The following is a 15,374-nucleotide window of genomic DNA, read 5'->3' as shown; positions in this document are numbered from 1 at the left end:
ATTTCTATAGCACATTTAAAAAAACCAAGGTACATCAAAGTGCTTCACATAAGAGCCGCATTTGCGGGGTTACAACAATAGAGGGACGAAGAAAATACAGTTATCATTTCGGAAAAGTTTCAGATAAGTGGCGTGGCACAAACGTGAACCGGGTAAAAATTTTAAATCTAATTTGTTTCAAAGGCTAGCTTAAACAGGTGGGTTTTTAAACGTGATTTGAAGGATTGAGTGGATTCTGATGCACGGACAGTTTTTATTATCAGGCTACAGAAAACTTAAAATGAGCTTTTCAGGTTACTGCCAGGACTTGCTGGGAAGTCCTACCAAGGAGGGGTTACCATTAATATCTCACTACAGCCAAATCCTTTGTTTAAAGAATGAACACTATGGGTATATTTCATTTAGTTTGAAACTTTTTCTTTGGATGTTTGATTTACTTTTATAGACAAACTGCATTCTCACTGTTCATTATGAGCATATGGCAAGGGGAAAATAGGTACATAACTATGACACGAGTGTAGTCTAAACTAAGAGCAAAGAAATAACATTTGATTTCATTCCCAAAAAATGCATTACAGGACTCTGTGATCATCAAAGCTTGACTACCCTTTGGCAGATTACAGTATAATAAAACTAATGGATTGTACACTATACTATACATTTGCACATACATTTTACAAGCACTAACTGATTTGTAAAATGCTGTACTACAGACTACAAAATAAACAAACGATTGATTAATACGGGTTGAGGTAAGCTCTATGCAGACAGGTACACATACCACCAAGTCGGATAACGATTGATGGGCTTGTTTATGTGTGTAAGGGAGGAAGACAGGATGAATAGAATGCCAGATATGATGTTTTGACAAAGTTGAAATATCAGGAAAGGGATTCCATTCGTGATAATCAACTGCCAATTTCTAAAGTGTCCAAATGAAGAATGAACCATGGTTCCTCCTCAGCTATAAATAATAAATCCGCCTATTCTGTGTAGCAATTTATTTTGACAGTTAGATGATTATGTGTGGAGAAAAACATCAGCATGATTAATGTCCGTTTGCCACTTAAGGTTAAAAGTTAACTTTTAGGCCAATCTTATGGAATGCTGTTTCATGAGATTGATCTGTTTCTGGGTTTTGTTCTTATGTTTTTCGGCGTATAATTTAATCATCTGTACTACAAAACTGCATTAGCTATCCATAGTATTTTATCTCTATACTCTGTTTTACGCGTATGTATACATATATACGTGTGTGAGAGAGTAAAATCAGTGTAGTTATTTTGAAATTTGATTAAAATAATCCTTTTGAAATAGAAAGACTCATTTTTATACTTTTCTTTCTTTAGTTTTATCATGTTTGTGTGGGAAGCAGTGTAGCCATACATCACAATGCAGCCTGGTGCTCCACAAGCTCAAGCTTACTATTGTAACACTAAGCCCGAGCAATTAACTAAGAGTTAAGTGTTCCTCCTACACAGTTTGGTAAAAGCTTAAACATACAACAATGGAATTTGAGAAAATACTTTGAGTGAAGTACTTCAGTACTTTAAGTTTCTTTGGTTTCATTCCCCTTTGTAATACAGAAATGTATCGTTGTATCATGTATCATTTTGGAAAACAAGAAAATAAAGAGATAACAGCATAAACATCAAGGCAAAAAAGTGCATAAAAAAGTATTACAGCATACAAAATGGTAGCAATTGAAACAGACTCTTCAGACCTTAGAACCTAGAAATAATACTGTTTTGTTTTCTGACTAAAGAGAAAACAATCTGCTAATAAAAATTCTTTTCAGGTTTGCTTTGAGTATACAAAGATAAACGTAATCAGAAGAGACTTTACATCATTTGGTTAAGTGACCTTTGACCTTTAACTTTAAACTTATTGACTTGCAGGTTACCAATCCTCCAGGGTGGCACATTCAGTTTCATCACTCCAACCCTGGCAATTCTTGCATTACCCAAGTGGCAGTGTCCTGTGCCAAATGCACCTGTGAAACTATTGGTGCAGTTTCATAATGGCACCAGTCCACTACAAATGGAAAATTCAGATGAGGTCTGGATGACAAGAATGCGTGAGGTATGTTCACTTGCGTGGTAAAATGAAATTAAAACGGGGGGGGAGCAAAGAAGTGGGAAAAAAATGTTGAAGCAGCAATGAAGCAGTGGGCAGCCGCAAATCAGACGCCCGGGGAGCAGCGTGTAGGGACGGTACCTTGCTCAGGGGTACTTCAGGGTAGATCCAACAAAAGGAAAAAGGACAGAGTGAAGAACCCAATGAGAGAATAGCTACATTAAATGTGGTTTAATATATATGTATATATTTCTCATCAGAGGCTGCACTATTTGAAAACTGTGACTAGCTGTCTTTTGCAATGTGAAGTTCTTTATTAGTGTATGCTCAAATATGGGACTTTACAGGACTGATTGAATTTTGCTTTTTTTAAATAGCTAATAGACAGTCAGTTTCAAATTTCAGATTTTGGGTCAAACCAGTGAAAATTTCAGACTTTTATCTTGAGCAGTTTTTAGATTTTCATGTTCTAAAACTGTGTTCTGTAAAAGGCCTAAAACTTAATGTTAAAAGGTTAAAATCAAACTAAAGCATTATGATGGCAAAAGATGCACAACATTTAATTTTAGATATGAAACCTTCATGTTGGCATAGGGAATGACATTATGTCCTTGTTTCCTTATCTTCCACAGATCCAGGGAGCCATTCTGGTATCCTCTCTCCTTCAGCTGACTCTAGGCTTATCTGGGCTGGTGGGCCTTGTGCTAAGATATATTGGTCCTCTGGCTATCGCTCCCACCATCAATCTCATTGGTCTGTCACTGTTTACTGAGGCTGGAAAGAAGTCTGGAGGCCACTGGGGAATAGCTGCTCTGTGAGTTAAAATCCTGATTAGCTTTATGTTGGAAAAGATGTTGAAAGAAGTCTCTGAGGTCATCAGAAGTGTCTACCAGTCCAAACTTTGTCTTTATCATATCAAAGCATATAATTCTAATTGGACAGGAAACCCATATTCACACGTTTCTTTACTTGTCACTTGCCTCTATGCTTGCTGTCAAAAGACATAGACTCTGAATGTTTTGGTAATACTGAGCTTTCCATAATTCCTCTGAAGTGAATGCTTGCAAAGAAAGGTTTTATGTTCAACTTAGACAGAAATTAAGTTGACCATAGTTACCACAAGTATTGTTGGAGGAGTGAGGCTCAGGCATTCAACCCAAAATAAAACTATACCAGCTGTTAAGCACAGAGCTGGTAACAACATACTGCAGTGTACCAGTGGAAATGGTACAAAACACAGTGGACTTAATAATTACAGTGGCAGACTACTTCAGAGTTCTTCAGTATAGCTCGAAAGCATCAGTTGTAACTTAGATACAATTGGGTATTACAACAGGGCAATGACCCCAAGCACACATTAAAACTGGTGTAATGGACTGGTTGTGAAATGGATAAACCAGGGCAATGGTAAGCTTTTGCAACACCTTTCTCAAAGTCTTAACCTCAAACTTCAAAAATGTGAACAATGCTTGAAAGTCAGGCAAGAGCTACCCAAAACCATCCGTGGAATATGAAACTTGCTAAAGGACATTTGATCAAATATTAAATGTATTAAATATCTTTGATTTTTCCTTTTTTTTTTGTTTACCAGTGGCTAAGTTTGATTGTGACACATTTCGAAATGATCTTAAAGATGATATCTGTCAGTGTCATAGTGCCACTCACACTGTTAAAAAATGATGTTACAGTTGTGTACTTTTTCTCACTGTATCACCTTTAATTGAGGGTGACAATAACCACATCTTCTATGCTAGCTCTCTGCTCCTGAAGGGAGTCCAGGATGCTGCACCAGTGCTCTCAGACTCGGAGGATGTCACTTTCCAAGGTGGTATGCACAGATGTCTCTGTGCAATGGTGCATCCATGAGAAGAGTCTGGAATGCAGTGCAGCATGAGCCGCATACCAGTGCTTACCATGTTTGTAGCGCTCAAGCATTCTGTTCCCCCCTCAAGAAAGTCTTTCCCTCATCAAACTTAAAGTATGCCCCTTTACTCATTTGTCTACTCTCTCACCAATCTCTGTTACTGTGGATTTTGACTGAATACTTTTGTCCTCTCATTAGAGGAAATCTCCCCCCAGACATGGAAGAACTCCCTGAGCAAACTCCCATGACCCCTGTGTACTTATATCCATCTTTTCTGTGTGCAAATAAAACCTGTGAAATTTTTTTCACTACCTTTTACATTGGCTCTGCTTTCTGGTTCACCTTTGGTATTTAATCACACAAATGATGCAAACCTTCAAATAAAACAACAAGAAGCCAAAAGAGCATGACAGACATGAATGCGGACACTTTGACATGGACACTGAGAGAAATCAAAACACCAAACCAAAATCCAGTCATAAAAATTAAGAACCACCATGAACATCAACCATTAACCAAGATTGAAATATGGGGTCAAATTCAAAACCCACAATCAGTCCCAAGCATCGTGACATTGATTCTATATTGACAAATTTACCCTTTTTTGTTTTTAAAACATAAATGCCCACTGTGTTAATCCACATCTCCAACTAAGAATTGTGCCCTGTCCAGTGTTACCCTGTGAAATCTGTCTTCATTTAACATTTCTATCTTGAGATAATGCAGACTAATGCTGTTATATAGAGAGATACTTGTGGGTTTTAAAAGGTTGAGCACATCCACCTCCTGGTGCCATATATGGATGGTAATCAGTCATATCCTTCATAACTTCAGCAGTCTCTCTGGCCCTCATCCATCAATAGAAGTGTCAGTCCATATCCTGCAGCTTGTAGAAGCAGACATGGACAGCTCATTTGTAAATCACCTCTTCACTTCTGTCTGACCAGTATTCATGCACAGTATGACATCTTTCATCACATTTGAAGTGTTACAAAAACACATCATTTTCAGGTGTCAAGTACCAGGCATGCCTGTTGTGTAAAGTGACATGTTTTCACTTGCCCTGACCTCCCTGTAACTGTGAACCATGCCCTGCTAAAAAGAAATTCCACAAATAGCTGGAAGCAAGGGCCAAGCCTTCGGGGAAATTACTATGATTGACACATTTTATCCCATTTTCTTTTTTCCCATAGCACAGTGGGTCTGATTCTACTGTTCTCCCAATATCTCAGCAACGTTGATGTTCCAATGGTTGCTTACAAGAATAAAAAATGGATGGTGTTCCAGTACCCACTCTTCAAGCTGTTCTCTGTGAGTTGTCAAAATTTCCAAGTCTAATTTGCTTTTCATTGTGATAAAAAGATCAAATGAAATTATGGGACCCAAAAAAACTGTTTTGAACATCCTAACCTCGCTTCATAAAAATTTCAAAGTCTGCCGGTCAAGTTAGACTTGAAAAAATTAATGATTAGATTTGTATAACAGACAACATTTGTATACTGAAAACAAGTTTACAATTTGACTTTTTGTTAAACACTAGTATGTCGAATCTGCCTTCTACTTTTAAACATGATTATGGCATTCTATAGTGCTGATAACACTGGGAAAAAAATCTTTTGAAAAAATCTTTTTGAAACGAAAAAGAAAAAAAGAAAAGAAAATAGCAATATCTGTGAATTACCTATTGTGATAATTACCTACTGATAATGTAATTTCTTTTTAAGCTGTTCTTTCCTTTTTCATGTTCATGCAATGGGATACATTGAAAGTGTCAGTGCTCGGCTGAACTACAGTCCTTTTGCAAGCAGACCACAAGCATCAAAACTTGGCATGCTTGTTGAATAAACATTTTTCTAGAATGCGATCTGTTTCATATCTGTAGCTACATCTCTGTTGCAGATAAAAAAAAATTTAAAAAAAAGTTTTGATGACAGCGTCATCCATGGCTTTCTTTTTAAGCTACTCAACAAATAGAGATTTAAAGAATAGCAAAACATCAAATGGTTGGTAGAAACATTTCCAGAAAAGTCTGAAAACACCAACAAAGTCTAAATGCCTCTTGATAGTAGAGTAAACAGTGCTTAACTGCTCTAGCTATTCATCAGTATTCATTATCATAAAATACGGTATTTTTCTTTCTATTTAAGAAAAGATTCTGCTGTTGTACAAAAGTACAGACAATCTTCTGTCGATTCATATTCTTATTTAGGCAATCATTATAATGGTTATGATACTTGGTAACTGAAATCCTCTAGAATTAATTATCTCAAGTTAACCCATGAACTTTCCATGAATCTTCATTCATGGATTCTACAGATCAATGTATCATGATGACTTTAAGGCAGAAATTTAGGAAATATAATCAGCACATTCTGCTTGGATGTTTGCTTGACTATGAGTTATGTTTTCACTTTCCTGGATATGTCCTACATAAAAGCCTTCATGTGCACAGTTCTTTTCTCCCAATTTGTAATCCCTGTACAAATGTGATGACAAAAAACAAAAAAACAAAACAAAACTGGAGTCCCAGACAAACTGTATGCACATGTATTCAGGCTCAAATTTATGACAGCTGCAGAAGGACATCTACCAAATTGATCAATAATGTGATCATGCTTACAATGACAAGCTGTCACCACGATCTTACATACTATGGAGGGGTGTGGATGGAGAGGACTGGTTTATTGGTTTTGAGACAGATTCGCGTGTAACATCTTATTACAGCAAAGTGTTACTGAAAACAACTTCAGACTTGCATTGTTTTTTAAATTAGTTGAATTTTTTGTTTTTATTTTTTGTTTTTGATAAAAATTCTAGGTTTTGTTTGGCATGTGTGGTGGCTGGCTTATCTGCTTCTTGCTGACCATTTTTGATGTCCTGCCTTCAAAGTCTGATACGTATGGCTTCTCAGCCAGAACCGACATAAACCTGGATGCTGTTACAAACTCTCCATGGTTCCATGTGCCTTACCCTGGTAAGTGAATAGGTATCATACTTCAAACACTTCTTTAATTATCATTATTATACTATATATATATGTTTTGTTTACTTTTTGAATTTTTTTGAACACCTTTCCTCATAAATCTTTCATTTTAGTATTTTACAACACACTTATTAGGGAAACTACTTTGCTTCGTAAACATTTAAAGTTGCAAAAGTCCTTTAGTAACTGCATTATTAAAGATCTGCCATTTATTGCTGTATTACAGATAAAGTAAAAATTCTTAGAAGCTATGTTTCTACAAAGCATTTAGCTTGCTTGCTTCGCATTATGCTACTCTTGATAAACATCCAAAACTGTGGTTAGTTAAATGTTGCACAATTGCTTTTAACTGATTCACAAATGATTAGATATGAAAGGAAAACAGACATTTATTTATGATTTATTGCTTAATGCGTATCTGCTAAAACCTTGGTATGTAAGAAAAGAGTGACAGATAGATTGAACTGTATCACGACATAAAACCTCGTGCCAACAGTCAGCTGGCTCTGACTGGTAAGAAGTCATGTGGGATTTGACTGTGGAATGTGTGTTTTGTAGTTTGAAAGAACACGTTTGTAGAGGCAAAGGTGAAACAATTTGGACCTATTTTTAAAACAAAAAGGAGATCAAAGCAAAACAATATCATTTTGTAACAGGAATAATATATAGTCCATGTAAGGGTATAAAATGCATTTCCCTGTTGGAAACTCACAGGTTCAGCTTGATGTCAGTATTTTTCATTCAATAAACATGTTGGGAAAGTCAGCTGTAAGACTTTAGCTGTTTGCACGTATCATCTGCTGTTTACAGATGGTACGAAAGTATCCATATTATTGAATTCAGGTATTCCAATCACTTCCGTGGCCATAGGCATATAAAATCAAGCACTAAAGCATACAAATTGCGTCTACTCCTTCTTTTCTTCTGAACTGTGACAGGTTGCCACCTGTGCAACAAGTCCAGGCTTGAAATTTCCTCGTTATTAACCATCCCACAGTCAACTACTACTGGTATCATAACAAAGTGGAAGCGGTTGGGAATTACTCCTATCTGGCAACTCAGCCACAAAGGAGTAAATCACAGATTGAGCTCAGCAGATGCTGAGGTGCATAGTGCATATACGACACCAACCTTCTGCCTTCACTACAGACCTCCAAAGTTCATGTGGCCTTCAGAATAGTGCCACAGAAGAGCAGTTTATAGAGAATGTCATGGAATTGGTCTCGATGGCCAAACAGCTGCATCCAAGCCTTACATCACCAATCACAAGGTCCATTAATTTGTACACTGGTCCATGAGTCCTGACCTCAACCTGACACCTTTGGAATAAAGAAATAGCTGCAAACGGTGGGCCAACATCATATTAAACCCTTTGCATTAAGCATGGGATGTCACTCAAGTTGATGTGTGTGTGAAGGCAGATGAGCAGATTAGCAAATACTTGCCGATACTTGCCAAGCAAATGAACAAAATTGTTTGAAATGATGGCAGGAAAAACACTTGCCTTTTAACAAAGAAAATGTCATGTACAATGTTTTTGACAGGTATTGTTTATTGCGAATAAATGACTGTCAGTTACAGGTATGTTCATTAACAATAATAACAAGATAACATATAAAAAACTGTTGGTTTCACTCTGATATCCTATTGTGAACCCAAAGAACTTTGACAGCACATAATAGTTTTTAATGTTAGAAGTTGGAGACTGAAAGCAGTATTGACTGCAATAGTGCAGACATTGACAAAGATAATGGATGTTAAATAAGTTTAATTAGGAAGGTTGGGTTTTACTGGGTTTAGCTGGTGATAATCTGAAGATTTTGGTACAGTAGAAATAGTTATATACCTTTTACACCTTTAATCAATGGAAAATTGCTCAGGAGATTGCTAAAGAAAGAGATTTTCCCAAATATCAAGGATAACAAAGTTTTATGTTGTAATTTCTCAAAGTTGCTGGGGAAATCATCTTTTCAATAGCTGAAAAAGTCTACTGGAGCGCCAGATTTAAGAATAAATGCATCCTCTAGTGCAGCGATCGGGAACTCCAGGCCTCAAAAGCCTAAGTCCTGTAGATTTTAGATATCACCCTGGACCAACATATCTGAATGAAGTGATTAGTTCATTGCCAGGCCTCTGGAGAACTTCAAGACATGTTGAGGAGGTAATTTGGTCATTTAAATCAGCTGTGTTGGATCAAGGACACATCTAAAACCTGCAGGACACCGGACATTGAGGCCTGGAGTTCCCCACTCCTGCTCTAGTGCCTGTTGTGTTACAGTTGTGACAATATGTATGTGATGACAAGGATTTTAAATTTGATTCTGGATTTAACAGGGAACCCATGAAAGAAGCCAGCGTGGGTGAAACATGCTCTCTTTCTAGTCCCTGTCACTACTCTCGCTGCAGCATTATGGATTAACTGAAAACTTCTCAGAGAGCTTTTAGGACATCCTGATAATAACAAATGACAGTAGTCCAGTCTTGAAGTAATAAATGTATTTACTACTTTTTCATTATCTGAGACAAAATGTTTCTAAATATTATAGATATCGCACAAATGGAAGAAACCACATATCTTGGTCAAAAACAACTCCGGGATTCCTTACAGTGTTACTGGAGGTAATGCCATCCAGAGTAAGCATTTGGTTGGACACCATATTTCTAAGATTTTTAGGGTCGAGTGCAATAAGTTTGATCAGAATTTAGAAGGAAAGTGAAATTAGAAGTCACCCAGGTCTTTATGTCTTTAAGACACTCCTGGAGTTGAACTCCTGGAGTCATTTGGTTTCGTGGATAGATAAAGTTGGGTATCATCTGCATACCCAATGTTTTATGTATTTTAAAAAAGTATGCTATGCCTAATGGAATAATATTGCCTAATGGAAATATGTACATTGTAAACAGGTCCAAGCACTGAACCATTGAAACTCAATAATTAACCTCTGTGTGTGAAGAGGACTCGCCATTTACATGGACAAATTAAAGTCTGTTAGATAGACATGATTCAAACCACTGCATTGCAGTACCTGTAATACCTACAGCATGGTTTAATCACTGTAATAAAACATTATGGTGAACAGTATCAAATGCTGCACTGAGGTCTAGCAGGACAAGCACACAGATGAGTCCACTGTCAGAGGCCATAAGAAGATCATTTGTAACCTTCAGTAATGCTGTTTCTCTATTGTTTTATGACTGAAACTCTTCATTTCTCTTTACAACTACTTTTTCAATAATTTTTGATATTGGGGTAGGACTTTGAGTAGACTTGTGGGAATGGGGTCTAAAAGACATGCTGATGGTTCAGAGGAAGTAATTACTGAAGTTAAGTCAAAAAGATCAATTAGGGAAAGAGTCAATATATAAATATAATCTAGTAAATAAGTATAAATTGATTTGTTTTGAAATCAATTTATATTTATAATTGAAAGTCGCTGTATCTATTGTTACATCTGTGAGATAGTTGTTAATTATTTATTTGTGAAAAAAGTTAATGAAGTTTTTACTAGTTAAGATCAAAGGAATGCTTGGCTGAACAGAGCCGGGGGGGTTTTCAGCGACTTTTTTCAGATGAGATGCTGACTTAGTCTGATACTATGTTAACCATAGTATCATATTATACATCTTGCTGAAGGCTGACGACAACCTTCCTACTTTAGATGGAAGCAAACAGGGGTGAACCTAAAGGGGGGCATGGTGTGTATTTCAAGGTTTTCATAACATTTTTCTGATTGAAAGTAAAATAATATGAAATACTGTCTCAATTAAATTGCATTAATAATTAAAAATATAAATATTAAAGCATTTTTCACAAGCCAATAAAAATATACATGGGCATGTAAAACTCCACTGACCTGAAGGATTTTAGGTTGGACCATGAATTATTGTTAATATTAACGTCTACAGCATCATAATGTCTTGTTTTCAACAGCACAAAAACTTTGCAATGAAGCACAGGGCAAACTTCAGAATGCTGATATGCTCGTTTCTCTTCATTCACTCCTTCACTTGCACATTTTAATGCATAGTAACGCATGTAAAAAAAACTCATAAAGCCTTCCAAAATGACAGAGTAAAGATAAAAAAAAATCATACCTTAGTTTAAAGTACATATATATCTTATTTTATTTGGGTTTGACTCTACTTAAAAGTGTTTATAAATTTTTGCATTTAAGAAAACGTTCTCTTTAAAAAATTAAATTTAAATTAAATTTAATATGGCATGTGAATACAAGTAAGCTCCAACTGACCAGGTTTCATCTTTGCCAACATGATTTCTAGAGTATCTACAGTGTTAAAATAAGTTAAATAATTAAAAAGCACAAAAATGGTTTCATCAAACTAAACTAATGGGTACTCAAACTACAATTTTTTACTCCGGCAAATAAATAAATCTTCATGTTTATTAAAACTGACAATGACTGATTTATCTATTAGGTACTGTAGCCACTGACATGATTTCAGTCTTCCTGTCCCTATAGCTTAGGGAAGCTTAAGTATGCCTCCTCTGCATCCACAGGTCAATGGGGTGTGCCCACAGTGAGTTTGTCATCAGTGCTGGGTATGATGGCCGGGGTCTTGGCATCTACCATGGAATCTATTGGTGACTACTATGCTTGTGCTCGCTTGTCTGGTGCCCCTCCACCACCCATACACGCTGTCAACCGAGGCATCGCCGTAGAGGGTATTGGCTGCATACTTGCTGCTCTGTGGGGAACTGGAAATGGCACCACTTCCTACAGCCAAAACATTGCTGCACTGGGTATTACCAAGGTATATACAATTGTTGTCTCCTATCTGGTTGTAGATCTCTTTAAGAAGGCAATTTGTAAGATTTTTAATTCAGCTGATTCAAAGCATAACAAACATTTGGGTGATTTTTAAACCTTTAGTCCAAAAGAAGACATTAGCCTTATAGCATATGGTTTGCCTGTTAAGTGGTTTATCAATCACACACACAGTAATTCATGTGTGACAAGACAACTCTTTGTCATTCCCAGGGAAACATGGAACATTCCAATCAGTAGATGATCCTATATTTCATGCATATTTCCTGAATTTAGAATGCTCTTCTAACTCTGCCATGTCCCGTCTCATAATACCATCCGAGACACATACATGAATGTGCATGTTCCATGGTTAAATAAAGAGTAAATCTCAAGTGGTCCAATGGAAATAGGAGAGACTCTGCACGATTGAGTCCGCAGCGGAACATGCTTAATGGAAAGCCAAAACCTTTTGACCTGTTAAGTAATGGGGTTCGGATGTCTTGTGATGATCGGCACTTCATTTATTCTGCTCATTTGTCCGAAGCAGAGCTACCTGTGTCACCCTCCAGAGCAGAGCAGCTGACATCTGCAGAAATTGTGTTGCACTGTCAGTACAACACTCACCTTCCACAGAGGGAAACAAGGGTGGTTGATCGTCCAGTTGCTGATGATGTCAGGGAGTTATAGGCATATTCTACCCATGCTATCTGGGAGCTCCAGGTGGAGGGATTCATGGACACTGTGCATCAGAGGGAGGCCTCCAGCTCCTGGTTTGTTCTCTCCAGCTGGCCATTATGTCTGCAGGTAAAACCCAGAAGAAGGACTAACCTGGGGTCCCAGGGCAGAGCAAAACTCTTTCCACACCCAGGAGGTAATTTGAGGACCACGATCCAACAAGATGTCCGAAAGAATTCCCATACAGCCGAAACACATGATGGGTCATTACTCGGGCATCCAGTGGGGATACAGTTTGGGTAAGCTGATGTAGTAGGCTGCTAGTAAGGATGACTGTGTTATCTGGTGAGCGGGGGAAGGCCAGGGGTATGTGAGACCAAGGCCTCCCAGGTGTACGAAAAGGTCGGAGGAGCCTTATTTTTAGCACAAACCTGGCAAGAAGACACATATTCCCGGACATCTTTCTTGAAAGAGGACCAGCAGAACAGACACTGAATGAAGGTTATCGTCCAGTCAGTGCTGGAATAGCAAGTGAACCAGACCATATGCCACCAATGAATGCATTGCCTCCTGTTCCAGCTTGGACAGGCTGCACAGTCTGCACAGTCTGCTGGTGGGTAGTGGGACTCCAGGGAGAAGGTCTGTTGCCCAGGCATATGGCCTGTGAGGAGGGGGAGAGAGAGAGAGCAAGATCTTTATGGAAGATATTAGCTAGGTCATGATAGGCGGATGGCACGGAGGACAGATCCAGTGGTTCAAACCCGTGATCTGGTGAAGGACTGGCCCCCAGGGGCAAAGCTGATAGTAAGTGGTCCTGATGATAGGAGAGGCTCAATCCTGCAATGGTATTCTGGACCTGATCAATGTGCAGATTGTATTTACTCAACCAAAGATGTCCAGAAACAAGGGGTGTGCCAGGTGCAACATATATAACTGAATGAGTTCGTTAGGGTTACTGGAAATGATGAAGTTAACCGGGAGGGAGCGATGTATGAAGTCTGGAAGACTACTGCTGAGAGCCGTTAAGAGCCGAATCCTGGAGAAGCTTAGGTAACTGTTCCAAAGGTAAGCAAAGTTCAGTGGCTAATGATTTATCTAAAAAGTTTTGTTTGGCACCAGAGTCAATTGAAGCCTGCAGAAAGTGCAAGAAAGTCTGCAATCTTCCCAAAACCAATATACAGGGTAGGAAAGAACAATACTCAAATTTGTCCACCAATATCCCTACCTTTACTGCCAGGTGCCATCTATTATACCATGAGGACAGACAACAACTAAATAGCCTTTTTGCCACAGTACAAGCACTCCCCGGCCCCAGTGTGCCTGAGATGTTCGGTAGGAGAAAGATAGACACAGCCCAGCTGCATGGACTGTTCTCCACACTCCGTTTCCCCTTCCCCGGGTTCCTCCAAGGAAACGGCGCAGGGCACCCTGATAGAGAGAGAAATTAATGTATTGAGAGAGGTAGGCAATTCTTTTGCACCTAGCTAAGACTTCATTTCTTCCAACAATTCATGAAAATATGCTCCCTTCAAAACATTCACTTCCCACTCAATATTCTTCCGGTAAAATTCAAAAGTCCACTGAAAAATCAGCCGTGCTCGGCTTACTGAGATGGATTAGCAATACCTTGAAGCGAAGCATATCACTGGTTTAATTCATCTTGTTTTGTTGATATGTGGAGCAGCAGAGCTTTGTGTTTTGCCAGCTGAATTTCCTGCTGGACAAGCCCGCGACGAGAAGAGTTGAGTCCACTGAGTCCATCTATGGCTTGAGCATTCTGTCACACAGGCAGGACTCAAACGCAGACTCAGAATGCAGTTGGGTGATTTTATCGACAGTGATGTGAAAAAACCTATTTATAGTGTATTTAAAAAAGGGAAGACATCCAGAGTCCCTACATACAGAATCCAAGCTGATGGGCCAATAGATTTAGACTTGGTAGTGAAACAGACTTCTTTCTCCAACTCACATGCATAACTCCAAAGAGAGAATGATGACATTTACACAGGTGAACAGATTTACGGAACAGGGATGAGTATCTACCACTAACAGTTTAACGCTCACGCATCAACTGAAACCAAAAAACTGATATTCTGTCTCCACAAAAATGTCCAAACTATCCTGGACGAGCCCCCATTTATGCTACAACCCAGCTCAAAAGCCACAACATAAATGTGGAGACTAATACCAGAATTTTACACAGAAGAGGTTTTATTTTAAATTACATAAGAATATGGCTAAAATAGCTGGTACCACTAAGACAAAGACAAGTGAGCCTTTATGAAAGCCCACTTCAAGTATGCTTTTATCCACACCTGACTAGGTGTGATCAATTAGCAACAGCTGAACACTCTTGCACAGACACTGCAAAGAGATTAAAGGCTGCAGAAACATACAAGAGGAGAGAGAGAGAGCCAAGGTGGAGAGAAAGAAAAACTGGCAGGACTACCAGGAGGACAGAAGGACTATGATACATAGAGTGTGCATCCAGATATATTACAATGAACAAATCTTTCACATTACCTACATACACTTAATTCATTGTCAGGTAAGAGTTAAACATATTAATATGCATGTCTTCACACCAGTTTGGGTAGGGTTTCCTAAAATGGCTGTAAAACTACATAAATTATGAAATTCTGGACTGCAATTACAGTGGCTTGCAAAAGTATTCGGCCCCCTTGAACTTTTCCACATTTTGTCACATTACAGCCACAAACATGAATCAATTTTATTGGAATCCCACGTGAAAGACCAATACAACGTGGCGCACACGTGAGAAGTGGAACGAAAATCATACATGATTCCAAACATTTTTTACAAATAAATAACTGAAAAGTGGGGTGTGCGTAATTATTCAACCCCCTGAGTCAATACTTTGTAGAACCACCTTTTGCTGCAATTACAGCTGCCAGTCTTTTAGGGTATGTCTCTACCAGCTTTGCACATCTACAGACTGAAATTCTTGCCCATTCTTCTTTGCAAAACAGCTCCAGCTCAGTCAGAT

The 15,374-nt window shown here is 38.3% G+C and overlaps 1 protein-coding gene across 1 annotated transcript in view; it reads left to right on the top strand.

Moving 5' to 3' along the window:
* Window positions 1-15,374, top strand: part of si:dkey-106n21.1 (solute carrier family 23 member 2) — a 61,214-nt gene that overhangs the window by 28,824 nt on the left and 17,016 nt on the right. The window contains exons 4-8 of the mRNA XM_039615643.1: window positions 1,899-2,082; window positions 2,709-2,890; window positions 5,134-5,251; window positions 6,758-6,914; window positions 11,443-11,696. Of these exons, the coding sequence (XP_039471577.1) occupies window positions 1,899-2,082; window positions 2,709-2,890; window positions 5,134-5,251; window positions 6,758-6,914; window positions 11,443-11,696 (895 nt within the window). The remainder of the gene's footprint in view (window positions 1-1,898; window positions 2,083-2,708; window positions 2,891-5,133; window positions 5,252-6,757; window positions 6,915-11,442; window positions 11,697-15,374) is intronic.

This window comes from Oreochromis aureus, linkage group 7 (assembly GCF_013358895.1).
Source record: "Oreochromis aureus strain Israel breed Guangdong linkage group 7, ZZ_aureus, whole genome shotgun sequence".
Taxonomy (NCBI): Eukaryota; Metazoa; Chordata; class Actinopteri; order Cichliformes; family Cichlidae; genus Oreochromis; species Oreochromis aureus.
The sequence above is the reverse complement of the archived record's forward strand: the minus strand, read 5'-3'. Positions and strand labels throughout refer to the sequence as shown.